General features: G+C 43.0%; 1 protein-coding gene across 1 annotated transcript in view; it reads left to right on the top strand.

The window, feature by feature from the left end:
- The window catches only part of Slc25a43 (solute carrier family 25, member 43), a 34,271-nt gene extending 25,168 nt beyond the window's left edge, over positions 1–9,103 (top strand). Inside the window, exons 4-5 of the mRNA XM_005410446.2 lie at positions 7,856–7,990; positions 8,597–9,103. Coding sequence (XP_005410503.2) covers positions 7,856–7,990; positions 8,597–8,797 — 336 coding nt within the window. The 3' untranslated portion in view covers positions 8,798–9,103. The remainder of the gene's footprint in view (positions 1–7,855; positions 7,991–8,596) is intronic.
- The last annotated feature ends 8,510 nt before the right edge of the window (positions 9,104–17,613 follow it).

The raw sequence follows: 17,613 nt of genomic DNA, 5'->3' as shown, positions 1-17,613 counted from the left end.
CCCTAGTTGTGGGAAAAAAAAGAAAGGGAGAAGGGGGACAGGGCACATTTATGTAGGGCCTTGTAGCCTACAGGTGATATGTGAGAGCCAGTTTCCAGTGGCTCGGAGGACCTGCTTGTTGAATTTCAGGAAACCTGGGAGCTGCTGGACCTCACATTTGATAGCCTGAAATCAGCCATGGTGGGAATATTTACATCATTGAAATTAGAAAATGCTGCAAGTCAGAGTTTTATTTCCCCTAAAAACCCAGTTGCTATATATGTACCACCACATTGCCACTGTAGCTTGTAGGCTGCAGTAAAAAATTTAGATTTCACTCAAAGTTGGATGTAAGCCATTAAAATATAATATGCAGATGAATCAAAGGATCTGATTTTTAAACACTACTGCAGAGAATTCTTAAGAGGCAGAAGGCAAGAAAGCCACTGAGGAAGCTACCACCGTAGTCCACATGAACAAGGGTGGTGGCTTAGAGGGTGCATGAAGTAAAAACATCTGAGAGCTCATTAAGGTCCGAGAGTGAATATGAATGACCCTGGATTCATCACAAATTGATTATAACTGAGTGGGAAGAGAACGCATGTAGTTTAACACCTTTCTGTTTTAGTTGCAGTAGTAGCACCAGGTTGCAGAGTGGTTACCTAGCCTCATGAGTTGGGCTTTTGCAGTTCTTACCAGAAACTGGCTAAAGATGAATAATATTCTTTCCTAGCAGAATAAAATTTCTTTTCTACTCACACATAATTTCCTCTTTTCAATGTTTCAGTCATACAGCTGCAAGACGAACTTGAAATCTTGCAATTAGGCAGATTCTTTCTAAGGGGAGAGGAGCCTTAATATCTGCTGGACAGCTTTCTTTACTGATGTAGTAAAAAAGAAAGGGGACCGAGTGTGAACATTGTTAAGAAAAACACAGTAAAATCAGAAATCAACCAAAGCCTCCTGACCATTTTGGCAAATGTAACCACAGGCCAGGAGACTCGGCCTGTCCATCTCATGTTCTGGTTTGTATCCTCTGGCCTGTGCTTAGTTGTTACTGTACCTCAAAGGAAAGGCCCTACTCAGAAGTTTCATCTTCATCCTGATGGAGAAGTCTCAATTTTTAAAGTGTACACTAGTTGGGCTTGGTGGCGCATGCCTGTAATCCCAGCACTTGGGAGGCTGAGGCAGGAGAATCTTTGTGAGTTCAAGGCCAACCTGGGCTGCAAAGTGAGCTCAAGGCCAGCCTGAACTGCACAGCAAGATCCTGTCTCAAAAAAAATAAATAAATAAAGTACATAACATTGATCCTTCAAGCTAGATTAATAAGGAAAGATATGAGTCATTAATAGAATATAAAGAACTATGAAACCAATAATTTCCACATTACTTAAAATTCTCATAACCCAGGGCTTAGTAAGCAAGTTAATCATAAACAGCATGATTATGGGAATATTTGAATTCTTTACCAAAAGAAGCTGCTTTTAAGCCTACTAAATAGCTGTTTACAACTACTAATGGACAGCACCATGGAGCATTTTTGTTTTCATTTTCTTTTTTTTGCAGTGCTTGTGATGGTACTCAGAGCCTCACACATCCTAGACAAGTGCTGTACTGCTGAGCCACATCCCAGTTCTTCGCTGAACACTTACAGTGTTCCTGGTGGTCTTCATTGTCTCATTTAATTTACGCAGCAACTCTAAGAGATAGGTATTATTATGTCCATTTCTGACATGACGATATTGAAGCTTAGCGAAGTTAAGGAACTTACTTATCAAATAGCTGGTGAGTGGGTAGGAATTCAAATGCACATTTGTGTGGTGCTAAAGCCCATGTGCAGAGAGAATGTTAGTGCTCTATGTAGGAACCACTCAACTATGCCCGAAAGTGGGGATTGAATGTTTCTCTGCTAGATTGTCCGTCAACCTAGTTCCAGCCATATATGATAAAAGAGGATCAGATTTTACTAATTCAGACTGACTCCTCGCTACACACACCCACTAGTTGGAATTAGTGATATTTTACTCTGTTTTATTAAATGTTCTATTTATAGGAGAGGGGTTATAAGAGAAGGTAAAGTCTAACTTAGGCAAGGTGGCCACCATCACTGCCAGGGCTGTGCAGCACCAGGAAGTGAGGCAGGGTGTCCTGTGAGGACACGTTATGTAGCTGTCAGGCACAGCACATGTTGTAGTTTCAAGCCTTGGAGTCTAGAAGCTGAGGTCAGGGGATTACCGGTGGACAGGATCCTGAGTGCAGACTGCAGCAGCCTAGGAGGTGAAGTCTGTGGCTTCTGGTCCTGCCTATGCTGTACGCTAGCCAGAGGCTTTGATTAAGTCACTCTTCTGAAGGTCATGGGTTTTCATCTGTAAAATGAAGTAACTAGACTGAGAGTTCTTAAGGTCCCTTTCAAATTTTGAGTTTGTGCTTTGGGGATTCTTAGTTCTCAGGGCCTAGAGTAATCAAGACCTTGAAGATCTAGGGCTCAGAAGGGAACAAGAAAGAATCAGAAGCTGGGCATGGTGTTGCAGACCCATAATCTCAGAACTGTGTGAGGCTGAGGCAGAAGGATGGCAAGTTTAGCCCAGCCTAGGCAACTTAGATACTTAGTATCTCAGTCATTTCGTCATCACTGAGATGCAGTACCCAACATCCCCAACTTAAGGAAGGAAAGGCTTATTTTGGCTCATGTTTCAACCTGTGCTCAGCTGGCTACAAGGCAGGATGGCATAGCAAAGGGGCATGGCAGAGGTGAGCTGCTCAAGACACGGCATCCACAAGGCGGATAAAGTCAAGGGTGGAGCCAGGAAGGAAGATACAGCTTCCCAGCCTACACCCCCAGTAACCACCTCTTCTGACCACACTCCGCCTCCCAGCACCATGCTTAGCTATTAACCCATCAGTGAATGATTCTGCTGATGACTATCAGGCCCCCATGATCCACTCACCTTTCAAAAGCTCCACTGGGAGTGCATGAGGCTTTGGGAGGACATCTAGATATAAACCGTTACAATTAGCAAGACCTTTTCTCAAAATTTAAAAGTAAAAAGGGGCGGGATGTAGCTCAATGGGAAGGCCCTGGGTTCAATTTCTAGTACCACAAGAAAAATGAAAGACATGTCAAAGGGACACAGAAGCCCAGCTTGAAGGGAGTCCTCTCCTCAACACAGGTGAATGGATGGAGCATGCAGATCTTGGCACAGGACACAGGGTCCAGTTTCCAGAGGAGGGAGAGATGGAGCAAGCCTGGAGTTGTCTGTTGTTTCATTGTATTCCCTGTCCCCTCTCTTTCTCACTAGCAAAGGCCCTTGCACACCTGGACACAGTGAGATGGTGATTTGTGGCAATAAGAGGCCCCCATCTCCTTGGAGCTAGCACTCCAAGAGGCTGAAGCAAGAAGATCACAAGTTCCAGCCCAGTCTCAGAGAGACCCTGAGGTCTCTTTTAAAAGGGCGGAGGATGTAGCTCAGTGCAAGGACCCTGGTTCAACCACCACGACCATAAAAGAAGGGAGGACCTCCCATTTTTGTGTGGAGTGGCAAGCAGATGGACCTGAGCAGCCACTAACAAGAATGTCAGTGAGGGAGAGAGTAGTCCAAACGGAAACCGTGACATAATGCTCTTCCTGCAGTGTGAAGGATGAATTAGAAAGGACAGTAGTAGGCCCAGGAGGGCAGTAAGGGGCCTGCAATGAAAATGCATGAGATGATAGAGGCGTGCACTGCAGAGGCAGCAGTGAGGCTGCAGAGAAGCAGATGGATCTGAGAAATACTATATTTAGAGTATAAAATGGGTAGGACTTGCTAACTGATTAGATAGGGCAATAAGGGTGGTGAATTGAAGGAATCGCAGGCTTCTAGCTTGGGGCATCTGGTTGAATGGTGGATCTATTTACTGAGAATAGAAATACAAGAGGGGCTGGATGTGTAGCTCCATGGTACATCATTTTTTAGCGTGCCTGGACCCTGGATTCCACCCCAGTAGCACAAAGTAAGAAAAAGAAGTGAAAAAGAGAATATATTTGACCCCAAAAGGAGAAAGTCAGTAATGGGTTCTAGGTGTGTCAAGTATTTGTATGTATGATCCAGGTGGAGGCATTAATCCAGTAGGCAGTTCAGTGGTTGGTTTTGAAGCTCCAAGACTAAAGATAAAGATTTAGGAGCCATTTGCCTATAAATGGTGCTTAAAGCCATAGCTGTGGTAGAATTTCCAAGAATGGAGGTATGAATTGAGGAAGAGAAAGACTTGCTGGTTATCAGTGCCTAATATTGCCCAAAAATACAGTAAGAAAATGGCCCAAAAGTATCCATTTGATTTGGCAATTAGGAGGTCACTACATTTGATACATTTTGTTTACTCAAAAATATATTGGAGGGGGTGCTGGGAATTTAGCTCAGTGGCATAGCGCCTGCCTGGCAAGCACGAGGTTGTGAGTTCAATCCCTGGTACCAGAAACAAACAAACAAATATATATATATGAGGGCTGGGGATACAGCTCAGGGGCACAGTGACTTGCTTGGCAAGTGCAAGATACTGAGTTTGATTCCCAGTACCAAAAAAGTAAAGTCCTGATAGAAAAGTTATTGGATATCGACTAAGGATGCTAAGGATAAGTGCTGACCAAAAAGATTAAAAAAATCTCTATTCCCATAGAGCTGAAATTCTAGTTCAGTGGAGAAAAAGAAAAAAAATTTTTAAACAAATTATACCAAATATTAAAAAGTGGTAAGTGCTCTGGAGAAAATAAAAATAGGAAAAAGATACAGGCCTGGAAAGATTCAGATAAGTGGAGAGAGGGAGGCAGTTGCTAGACTGCAAAGAGTAGAGCATTGAGTGAGAAGTAAGGAGGTAGGCTCACCCTGAGGCAGCTGTTCCAAGAAGCACAGATGAAAGGGGAAGGAGATGTCCTCCCACAGGTGAATGGATAAACTGTGGTGTAGCCATGAAATGGATTACTACTCAGCAAGAAGAACAGCCAAACTCTGAATGAACACAACACGGATAAATTTCAAAGGCATGCAGCTGAGTGAACGAAGCCAGTCTCAAAAGGTTCTGCTTCCATTTCTATGACATTCTCACAAGAAAAACTACAGGAAAGGAAAACAGATCAGGAGTTTTCTGGGGTGGAAGTAGGGAAGGCCTTGACTACAAAGGAGCATGTTGGGGGCCCGTATTTGAGAATTTGGGGGCCCACAGAACAATTCTGTATCCTCCTTGTGGTGATCTCACAAATCTATACAAGTATTCAAACTCCTAGAACTGTGGGCACAAACAAGGGGTCGTGTGTTAATTTGGGGATGAGACAACGCGTAGTATCTTAAGGACAAAATTCGGATTGATGGAAGGAGCTGCTTTTGAGATGGGAGGAACTTGAGTTTATTCATGTGCTCAGGGGGGAAGGCAGGTCTCTTGAGAAAGGTGCCCAAAAAATTCAAAGGCGTGAGACCCAAAACACCTCTGGGAAGGAAAGACTTTTGTGAAAAGAAGCAAGATTAAGGCTCTGGCTGGAGATGATGTGCATACCTATAATCCCAGCTGTTCAAAACACTGAAGCAGGAGCATGGCAAGTTGGAGTCCCACCTGGATAACTTTGCCTCAAAATAAAAATAAAAAAGGGTTGAGCATATAGCTCAATGCCCCATGAATTTAATCCCCAGTACTGCCAAAAGAAAAAAAAAGGTTGAGGTCCTGTATAATGTCTGGTTTCTCCATGGACGAGGAGGGCATGTCAGCCGTAGAGTGGAGGAAATGGGTGTAGAGGAAGAGTGCAGTAAGGCTTGGCAAAGCCGCTGTGAGGAATGGGAAAGGGTGCTTTGCAGGCCTGCTGTGTAGTCTGAGGGGCAGCCAAGGTCAGAGGCCGTGAAGCTTCCACTGTCCCCATCAGCCTCTACAGATTCAGCAGCAGCAGTGTGGAGCACAGAGGGGGTTTGAGCGGGTGGGGATCAGCCACAGGACAGGCTCCACTCCTGAAAGCTATCTACAAGGGAATAGCAGACAAGTAGTGTCAGTTCTATAGAGAGATGATATATTAATTTTGAGCATTTTGAGAGTAGGAGCAAAAAAGAAAAAAAAAGAGCTGCATGAATGAGAAAGGAACATGAGGCCAATGGCTTGCTCATAGCCTAGAGATAAAGGATCGGGCAGGTGACCAGAGGGGTCAATGTTCTTGAAAGGATTTGACAAGTACAAATTCAGAGTGAAGTAGCTGGATAGATGAGGACTCTGGTCAAAAGAGTCCGATATGTAAGATTGCAGAAGTGGGCATGAGGAGAGCTAGTAAGTACAGTGAGGGAGTCAAATGATAGAATACTTTCAACTTGTGACAAATTTCCTCCTCCTTCTGGGCTCTTGTCCTCAAGATGACAGAGAATGAAGTCAACAGATACTTCGCACTAAGGCGCATAAGTTTGGCGTCTACACACATACAGACTTTGGCAGGCGGTGTTGGGCGCGTGAAAATGAAACTGTGGTTGCCTCTTTTGTTGACCTCTGACATCAGAAAGACAGACTTCACTCACACTCCAACTTCTGGGAGCTTGTTTCAGTTTACTCAGGCTCCTGTGCTTAACTGCCTACTGTCCCTCTAGCTCCTGGTCTCAAACATACTACTAATTAATAGCAACCCTAGCTCGTACGTATTGATCCTGCTATATGGCTGACAGGCTAAATGCTTTACATTGAATTTTCGCAACAGTCCTATGAAGTAGACATTATTCCTATTTTCTTACTAAGGAAACTGAGGTTCAAGAAGATTATGTAAGTCGCCTAGGGTCACATGGCTAGTAAGGGGGAAGCCAGGACTAGAACTTGACCTGTCCAACTCCAAGGTTACGCTCTTATTACCGTTACTCAGTGCCTCTCCCACATGGCAGATCCTGGTTCCACTGCCACAGAATGCTATAGACATTTCACAATCAGCCAAGCTACTGTATGTGCACAGCCTAAAGTAAACCAAACGCCACTCCTGCAAGCCAGCTGTAAGAGGATCTCCCCCTCGTAGTGGGCAAATAGTGTTGATTTCATAGATGGGATATTGAAAAGTCATTCTGTCCGATCATAGAATTCCTTTTCTAATGGAAAAAAGTTACTCTCAGACCTGGAACGTTCTGATGATAATGGGATTCAGTCAGGATAGTTTTGGGGTAGGAGTGAGGTCCATGGACCAGCTGAAAGTGGCTCAATAGGTGAGGATCGCTGAAGTTGAAGACCAGCTGCTGGGGAGGTGTGGGTCATCTGAAACATTCCCTAAGAGGATAATGAGGCTGAGCAAGAGGGAGCCACCAGGTGTCACAGCCTTCAGTCCATGTGGAAGAGCGGCCAGGAGGTCAGTAGATGCACCAGGACAAAGTGTGAATGAGTGACATGAGCCCCAGTTGGGTGCGTCTGGTATGTGAGTGAAGGAGGCAAGGTCTGGGAGCAGCAACAGGAGCTAGAAAAAAGCCACCATTGCTCTGCTTCCCACCCACCAACACCTGTGCTGTGAGGCTAGGCAGCCCCCAGCTACTGTAGTAACTTTCCAGTGGAGGGAGTAAAGACAAAGAGGCAGGAGGGCACTAAAATTGGTTGAGGGCATAGGAGTATTATTGTGCGCGGAGGGCGTCGGCTGGAATGGAGGTAAGTACAGAATCAAATCTTCGGAATGCCTGCTTCCTTCTTAGCAAAATAAACCACACATATGTGAATAGGGCAGCATGGTTTTATTGCATATTGATATTCATTCTAAGCCGATGGGCCAAGAAGAACACTGTGACAGCCATTCTTTGTCATTTTATCTTAGCCGAGAGCATAGCATCCTGAGAGTGGACTTGAGACTGGGTACTAGGACGTTTATTTCCTGGTATTTAAGTCATTCCATCCACCTTCTATTTCCTGCCAGGCTCAGAGCCCCTATCTTCCCCACCGTGGAGGTGTAGATATCCATTTCTCAGGAGCAGTAGACTGTTTCCGGCAGATCGTGAAGGCTCAAGGGGTCCTAGGGCTCTGGAGTGGATTGACAGCCAACTTATTGAAGGTGAGAGGGGTGGTCAGTCTATTGCTTTTCTGTGCCCCCATGGAAACACCCATTAGCACTGAGGATAGCACAAGGACATTGATGCAGACTGGTTGTCAGCCCCAAAGAGTGGGGAGACCCTATGAAGTTGTGGGACTTATTATACCCCATACTATAGGAGCTAAGCCTTTAAGCTGGAGGTTCCTAACGTGGAATTCCTGGACCCCTAAGGAGATCTGACCCGATCAAAAACTGTCTGACTGTGTATGTGTTTGTGTGTGTGTGTGTGTGTGTGTGTGTGTGTGTATGCATATACATGTGCATCCTATTCCCAAAGAATTCCATGACCAAAGGGTGGAAAGTGAAGAACTCCTGGTGAGTCTTTCGCTAGCTGTCATGTCAATGATACCAGTCAAAACCAACATAGATTGACAGGCAGTGTTGGATCGCCCATGCACACATCAGTCCAGGCCCACCATTTGCCCAGCCCATGCCTTCAGTCTCTCCGCCGTCCCTCTCATTCTGCCCACACTGTACCATCCTTCCGCTGTTATCTCAGTATATCCTGACCCACCTTGATTGCGGACATGTTGACATTTAAAATAACATTTCTTTTCTGTTTAACAGATAGTACCATATTTTGGAGTTATGTTCAGCACCTTTGAGTTCTGCAAGAGAATATGTCTTTACCAAAATGGTTACATTGTGTCACCTCTAAGCTACAAGTTGACCCCAGGGGTAGACCAGAGCTTGAAGCCCCAGGAATTAAGGGAATTAAAGAAATTCTTCAGAACTGGAAAACTGAAGTCTAAAAAACCAACTTTGTAAAACCGAACAGAACTAGAAATACACTGGCTGAAGGCATGCTGCAATCACAGATGAATGTAACCTCACAGTGGTGTGTGGAGGAATAGTGAGAGCGTACACCCATCTGCCATGCTTGGAAATGAGATGCTTTGGCCCTGCACCACCTCAGAGCCCCACACTGATGTCCCCATGAACATCTGCACCACAAGAGGATTTCCTAGCACTACTACATCACAGTGGTAGTCCCACCAGATTTTGTGTGTGTGTGCTACTGTGGATGGAGCCCCAGGCCTTTGCACTGAGCTGCATCCTCAGCTGTTTTTGATTTTTGTTTTGAGAATGGATTTCACCAAGTCACTAAGTTGCCCAGGCTGGACTTGAACCTCTGGTCCTCCTGCCACAGCCTCCCAGAGTGCTGGGATGATGGGCATGCCCACCACTTCCAGCTCCCTCCAGATTTTATAAGCAAAGTCTAGCAATAATAAGATGTGCAATTTACCCTCAGAAGAGAAACATGACACTGACACAAGGGCATTTCCAAAGCAACATGTAGTTGAAGTGGCCAACTTCAACTTGAGACCATGTCACCAGCTCAGCCACAGGCACAGTCACTCGCAGTCAATGCAAGGCATATACAGTCTAGTTTCATTCAATTTGACCTGTGGCTTCCCCGTATGTGATTCTTGAGCTCATAACCTCTGCTCACTTCTGAGGGCCCATGCCACAGTGTAGATTGGGCCTTATCAGAAACCAGATCAAAACAGTAGCTTTAAAGTTGATCGCTTCTGAATGAGAGGGCCCAGGGCATGCTCTGCCTTCTCCCTCTGGCCAGACCGTCATCTCCATGGAGGAGCCCTGGGTAATCATGACTAGGGAGGAATAAGAAAACAGCCTGTTGCTAGACACAGATGCAAGTCTCTCAGTCCTTCTTTTCCATCCTGGCCTTCCTTCCAACCGTCACACCTCAGCGACAGGAGTCACTGGTGAGGAGGCAATATGCTATTTTTGACAACTCTTAGGCTGTAACTACTTGTTAGATCCTTCTTGCTTATCTCTGTCTTCCTGAGAAACCACTTTGAAGATACCACCATGTATTACAGCAGCCATTGATATTTTCCTACTGATCTATCCATAACTCTGTAATGTTTGTATTGTTCCTATCCTAGTTCATAAATGGATGCATGTTTATTATTATGTGTTTCCTACAGCAACCATTGAGAATAGTCAATGATTATTCAATAGGTCACTCATGTATAGCTCTATTTATTTTCTTTAGAAGCCACTTTGAAGATACCAAAGTATAGTACAACAACTATTGATAATCTCCTACCTCTTTTATCTGTAACTCACTATTATTTGTCTATTTATTTTCCTGAGAAACTATCTTGTAAAACAATAACCATTGATAATTTCCTACCACTTTGTCTGTAATTTGGTAAGCCCCCCTATTATTATGTTATCCTTCTTTTACTCTTTAAAATTAAAAAAATAAATAAAGTTGATAGCTTCTTTCAGTAGAAGCAACATTCTTACTGAAATATGAACCATCAGAGGCTTAGACGCTTGTTTCAGGAAGGCAGTGTTTACTGTGCTTGCTTAACTCTTCCCCCACAGACCCTCTTCCAGTTGAAGTCGTGTGCAGGTCACATGGCCTGAATTCTCAGCCTTTTTAACTTGCTTTGCAAGCCTACCCTGAAAATAAATTAGTCATCTTGAATTTTTCTCACAAGATGTTCCAGTTGCTAGAATGGATCAAATGAAATGTTTGACATAGATAGCCCCCCAAAATATAAAGAATGAAATCACTTTAACCTAATCACCTGTAGTGAGTTTTTAAAAAATCAAATTTCAAAACTGTTCTGCCTTAGAGATTCCATGTAAAATTTGTGACCGTACATTTCAAATAACATCTATATACATAAAATGCATTCATGTCTAGCATTAAGTTTTTCATTCATACATATATACCCTCTCCCTCTCCTGCATTCATATATATACACTCAGGTTTTCCGTATGTTGAAAGTATTTTTCCTATTAAATTTATTTTCCAAAGAAAAAACATTGTGGTGGTCACTTATTACTAATCAGAATTTTAAAACTATGGTTAAATACCTACCTGACCAAAATCTTTAAACTCTCAGAATTTGTCTTATTTAAGTGCACCCAAAAAACACATTTTTCAACTTCTGTGGTAAACTGAGTTTTACTAGGAAAGGCATTTAACACACACACATAAAAATCTCATTTATAGCCCAGTCTGAGTTTGAAGGGTGGCAAATTCTTAACCCTGAGGGAATGAATAGTTCATGTTTGTTACTTTTTTAATTTCCCTTGACACAAACAACTTTGCAGAAGGTTCTGAAAGCTGCAAAAATAGTTTGTGCACAAAATCTAAAATCCCAAACCCAGGTTATATACGTTGTAGTATGTCCTCTGTGTACAGTATTGTTCTGTATGAAATAGATAGCTGAGCTGGATTTCGTGTCACACACCTGTAATCCCAGCACTCGGGAGGCAGAGGCAGGAGGATCACCATGAATTTGAGGCCAGCCTAGGCTACATAGTGAGTTCAAGGCTAGCCAGGACTACATAGTGAGACCCTGTCTCAATAAAACTAAAAAATGAAATAGCTAAACTCTTGCGACTTGTCACAGGAATGTTTTCTGAGCTCCGGCTTTGATTTTTTTTTGCAATAAATTAAAAAGAGGGAAAGAATAGACCTCATTTTTCTGTCACAAAACTGTAAAACTCTAGTTCTGTTCCTAACTTGAACTTCCAGCCACTTTTATTTTCTTGGAGGTATGTGGGAGTATTCTGCCTTCCCACTTTATGGCCACGATTGTGCACCACACAGGACTCAGTACTTCAGTGAGCTTATAAAGTATGGTGCAATATTGACCCATGGACTTAAGGTAAAATGACTGTATTTGCAATGCAAACATAAGCAAAGGCATGACATGTAGTATCAACTGTTGCCAAGACTGTGAAGGAGCTCAGTACTGTATATACTTACTGAATAAATAACTAAAGGGACCGACACGGGAGGAGCTGTAGTAATAAGCCGGGGCTCTTGTAGGTACTGAGCCTTGAAGTTTTGAAGGAGGTAAGGGATATTAATTGGTCAAGAATAGGCAAGACAGCATTGAAGGATGAAGACAGAGCAAAAGCAGTGTCACAGAGATGGAAGTAAGTGAAGGGTGCTTGGGCCTGAGTGGGAGGGCTAGGTTTATGCCTTTATTTAGCACCTGCGGGGCACTGTGGACAGGGGTATGAAGTGCACATGAGGTCCTGGCCCTCATGGAGCTTCCTTCCTAACATGAGTGGGTGGGAGCCAATAAGCTGATCAGTTAGGTAATCATGCATTGTAATGCTATGAGGGAAACAAACAGAGTGCTTTACTAGAGCTTTAGGTGAGAGAGAGGGAAGGCCACTCTGAGAGGTGACATCGGACATGAGCCCTGGAGAACAACTGACCAGCCATGGAAAAATGAGGAAGAAGAGCACTCTGCAAAGGGAAGAACAGGTGCACAAGTGTGGCTGTGCGGAAGAGGCTTGGCGAGCGGGAAGGCGGGAGGTATAGCCACGGTAAGAGAGAGAGCAGTACGCGATCAGATGGGGTGAATAGAGAGCCAGCTCGGGATTTTCCTTTGCACTACTAGGGATTGAACGCAGGGCCTTGCACGCACCAGGCAAGCAATCTACCACTGAGCTACACCCCTTGCTCCTCAGAGCTGGACCTGATATAGCCACGTAGACCAGAACAAGTTCACTTGTATTTGAAACACAGTGGGAAGCATGGAAGAGGTTTTAGCAGAAAAGCAATAAAATATGGTTTTCATTTTTAAAAGGCCAGGGGCCCAGGATATACCTCAGCAGCACAAGCACCTGCCTGGCAAGTGCAAGATCCTGAGTTCGATTCCCAGTACCGAAAAAAAAAAAACCAACAACACCTTTAAAAGGCCGCTCTGGTGGCTGCATAGAAAATGATTCGGAGGGAAACAGGTATGGCAGAAGGAAGACCAGTTAAGAGATGATTATAGGTGCACACCTATAATCCCAGCACTTGGGAGGCTGAAGCAGGAGGATCACTGCTGAGTTCAAGGCCAGCCTGGGCTACATAGTGAGTTCAATGCCAGCCTGAGCTACACAGTGAGACCCTGTCTCAAGACAAAATGAAAGAGGTGATTCCAGAAGTTCAAGCAAGAAATGATGGCTTGGACTAGAAGAGTTTCAATAAAGACAGAAAGGAGTAAAGGACGTCAAATTGTAGACTCAGTACAATTTGCTGAACAATTGAATGTAGGGGGTAAGTGGAAGGAATTAAGTATGGCTCCTATGTTTTTGACTTTTGATTTGAATTAACAAGATAGATAATGTTGCCATTTGCTGATGTGGGAAAGATGAGAGCCAGAATTTTGGTAGATAAGGAATTTAAAGTTCGGTCTTGACAATGTTAAATTCAAAATGGCCAGAAGACCCCCACTTAGACAAGCCTAATAGACATTTGGCTAATGCATAGGCCATCCATGGAATTGTCAAAACCAACTGTGGTCAGCAGAATCATGGCCCTCCCAAAGGTGCCCACGTGCTAATCCCCAGAACCTGCAGCTGTGTTCCCTTAGAGACAAAAGAGATCTTGCAGAGGTGATGACAGGTGCAGATACTGAGATGGAGAGATTGTCCTGGAGTATCTCCGTGATTCCAAGCTCATCACAGGAGTTCTTAAAAGTGCAGGAGGAAAGCAGAAGAGTGGATCTGAGATGCAAGGACAGAAGAAGAGGCAGGAGACATGAAGCATGGAAAGGACGCTGCTTACCATTGCAGAAGCCAGAGGTGTCCCGGAGCCAGGGAATGACGATGGCCTCTAGAAGCTGAGAATGACCCTCAGCTATCAGCCAGTAGGGAAATGAGCACCTCAGTCCTACAATCACAGGAACTGAATTCCGTGAAAAACCTGAGTAAGCGAGGAAATGGATGTTCCCCTGGAGCCTCCAGAAAGAAACCCAGCCCTGCCAACACCTTGATTTTGGCCCACTGAAACTTGTAACCTACAGAACTGTAACATAGTATATGCATATTGTTTAAGCCAGCGTTTGTAGTAATGTGTTACAGCAGCAATAGGAAATGACTATTCCAGAACACCATTAATAATTATGTCAGGATAATAGGGCTAAGCCTGTTGTTCAGGGCAGAGTGATAGTGGAAGATAGAAATTTGGGCATCCTCAGCAAATGGATGGCATTTAAAGTGGAGGGACTGGGCTGGGGAGATAGCTCAGTGGCACAGTGCCTGCCTGGCAAGCCCGAGGTCCTGAGTTCGATTTCCGGTACCAAAAAATAAAAATAAAGTGGAGACACTGAACAAGACCACCAAAGGAGCAAATGGGAAGAAACTCCTGGGGGAAGCAAAAAGAAATGACACTGAGGAGATCGTGGCTGAAGACAGGCCTCCAGAAGTGGAGGAAATGAAACACTCATCCCTGCTGATGGGAATGTAAATCACTCAGGAAAAATTGTTGGCAGCTCCCCAAGTAGTCCAAAATATACTGCAGTTGCCCTATGACCCAGCAATTGCACTCCTAGATATACACCCACAAGTGAAAATCTACCTCTATGCAAGAAGTTTTATAGGAATGTTTATAGCAGCATCATCCATAACAGGCAAAAGTGGAAATGACCCAAATATCCATCAAGTGATGGATAGTGTGGCATATCTATATAATGGAATACTACTTAGCGACAGGACAAAATTCATTACTGATACATATAGCAACATGGGTAAGTCTCAAAAAATAATACGTTGACAGAAGTCAGACCCCTAAAAAAGAAAATATATTGTATTATTGCATTTATGTGAAATTCTAGGAAATGCAAACTAATCTGTAGTGGCAGGAAGCTGAACAGTGGTTGTCTGGGATGGAAGGATTACCAAGGAACATATAAAATTTTTGGATGGGTAGTGGTTCACTATGTTAATTGCATGATGGCTTCCCATTTGTACACATAAGTAAAAACCTTACCAAAGTGTACACTTCAAATATGTACGGTCATCATATGACAATTATACCTCGAAAAGACTGTTATTTCATTTTAAGCAGTTAGCCAAAGACTGAAAGCTGTCACATGCTTCCTAAGCCTGCCAAAAATGAAATCCTTCCAAGAACTTGGGGGAAAAGAGGGTTCAAATGCCATTGTGAGGTTTGATCCAGTAAGCAAAGGGGAGACACAAGGCTCTTGGGAAACGGAGATGTGGTAAACCTGGATACGAGCAAGAATGTTCCAGAAGCTGAAGCAGTAAGAGACTAGATACAAGAAGACAGGTCCAGAATGTAATCAGGTATGTACTAACAAAAATGTAAAAATAAATTTTAAAAGAGAAGGAAGGGCCACAAATGCTGCGCACTGATTTCTCTGCAAACACAACAATGACATTAGTCTTTCACACTGGAAATGTGAGCAAGCTCTGAAAACAGTGCTTTTTCTAGGTGCCTCTTAGGGATGCAAATCCTGCTTATGTGGTCTCTGATGTGGTTACCAAATTATAGGTGGGCCTAGAACAGAGAACTGACTTATAAGCAGAGTTGGAGTGAACTGTTCACTAAAATTGAAAGTCCATCAACTAAGTTAGTGTTTTTCTTAACAGTAATAAAACCAAGTATGCATTGAATGCTTACTGTGTACCATGCTCTGATCTGTACACACATTATGGCAGTTACTTGTCCTGATACTACCATATCATAGTATACATACTACCATCCCCATTTTATATCTGAAGAAAAGGAAGTTTGGAGAGTTTAGCAGCTTATGCCAGGCCTTACAGCTAGCAAATGGTAGATCTTGTATTTGAATTCCAGCAGTCTGGTTCCAGAGTCCATCTGCTTAACCACTGGGCTAAATTACCTCTCTTTTCCTATTTTTCCCCCTGATTCCCAAACCCAGATCCTCAAATCCATTCAGTCTTACAGATACGGAAAAAAAAAAAAAAACACAGAGATGTAGAATTTTAGAACTGGAAGCCCTGGAGAACTCTCTCCTCAACCAAAATAACACTGTGCCTACTAAGTGACTATTCTGCCTAAATTATTAGCATTTCCAGTAACAAGAAATTCATCAGATTCTGCAGCAGCCCATTTCAGCTTTAAATACCTCATATTTGAGAATAATCTTTCAGTGAGCTGAAGTCTACCTTCATGAGGCTTCTACAGCTGGTGTTAATTCCACATAGGAGATCTACTACTGTACTCTTCTACCCAACAGCCTTTTAATTATAAAGACAGTCAGGTTGTTCCTCCTTTACTAAAGCTCTTTCCCAATTCAGCGTCTCTCATTCATTCCACCATTTCAGCTGTAACATGATTCACAGACATTTCAGTTTCCTGATAGCCTTCTCTGAATATGTTCCAGTTTGTTTAATGTCCTTTTTTTTTTTGAGACAAGTCTCCCTATGCAGTTCAGGCTGGCCTTGAAACTATGTAGCCCAGGCTGACCTTGAACTTGTGGCGATCCTCCTGCTTCAGCCTCCTAGGGAGCTGCAATTGGAGGCATGCGCCACCGCACCAGGCTTAAATGTATTTTTTAAAATCTGAGCTCATCAGAGAATAATCTGCATGGACACTGTAGCTTATTAGATATGACTCCTTAAATTTCTCATTGGAAATTTTCTTAATTGTACTAAACTGAATTTTCTTTCTTTTTGGATCCCTTGCTCTTCGGCTCTGTTTCTCCTTTGGTGTGTAACCAGGATACCATATTTATCTTCACTGATCCTTTTGACATGTACCTTGTACACACACACACACACACACACACACTAGTTAATGTATAGCCATGGCCAGCATTCTTTTTCTTAACAGATCCAGATGGGACAATCACTTTTCCCAGGACTTATCACTTTTGCTTTGCTGACCCGATCTTCCCTAGCGTCAGTATTAAGTCAGTTTAGAAATACACCTCATTACTTCTCATAGTTATAAGACTGTAACTATCAGGAAGAGAGTCAAGAACTTATCAAATGTGTTGCTATTAAGATAATGAAACTTCTAGGAGACATTTAGATGGTCTATGTCTCTCATCACCATTTTCTGCCTCTGTGACAATTTTGTGAAGTGCTATCCATGTTATTTACCTATCTGACAGATGGCTTGTATATTTACACAACCCTGAGCACTTTCATTTTTCCCTTTCATTCCTAGTGAATGCTTTTCAGTCGATACATTGTTGTTCTCCTCTTGCTATATAGTGTCTCTCAGAATCAGGTCTACCCTTCCTTTTCAAGATGTCAGCCAGAAATCCCATTTTCCACAGCACTTGTACATAAAGTACATAAACTACCCATGGGCATTTTACACAGTACTCATAAAATTGTGTTTTCCTGCCTGTATTAAAATTTTACACTCACTTTACTACCCATATTCTGGGTGTTGGCACATAGTATCTGAGGCCCTAAGTTTTGCTGCTTACTCTTCCTCATTTTTTGTAGAGAATTACTAGGCACTGCTTTCTTTCTTGTATACTGTATTCTACATAGTTCCCAGAAACACAGCAGTTATTGCTAACAGAGCCCCCACTATGTCTCACTGGAAGAATGAGTCTTTAATGAAGTGATATCAGTATCATCAACAACATTATTATCATTATATGAATATTATTCACTATTCTCCCAGGCTTTTGCTCTTGGTTACTTTTTCTTTTCTCTTTTTTTTTAAAAAAAAGTTCACACTTGTTAAAACGGTTGCAAAATTTAGTACAAATACATCTGACAAGAGGTTGACCTCCAGAATATATAAGGAACTCTAAAAACTCAATAGCACAAGGCTTGATGGTGCATGCCTATAATCC

This window comes from Chinchilla lanigera, unplaced genomic scaffold, assembly GCF_000276665.1.
Source record: "Chinchilla lanigera isolate Chin_1 unplaced genomic scaffold, ChiLan1.0 scaffold00133, whole genome shotgun sequence".
NCBI classification, from domain to species: domain Eukaryota; kingdom Metazoa; phylum Chordata; class Mammalia; order Rodentia; family Chinchillidae; genus Chinchilla; species Chinchilla lanigera.
This window is presented reverse-complemented; position numbering and strand designations above follow the sequence as displayed.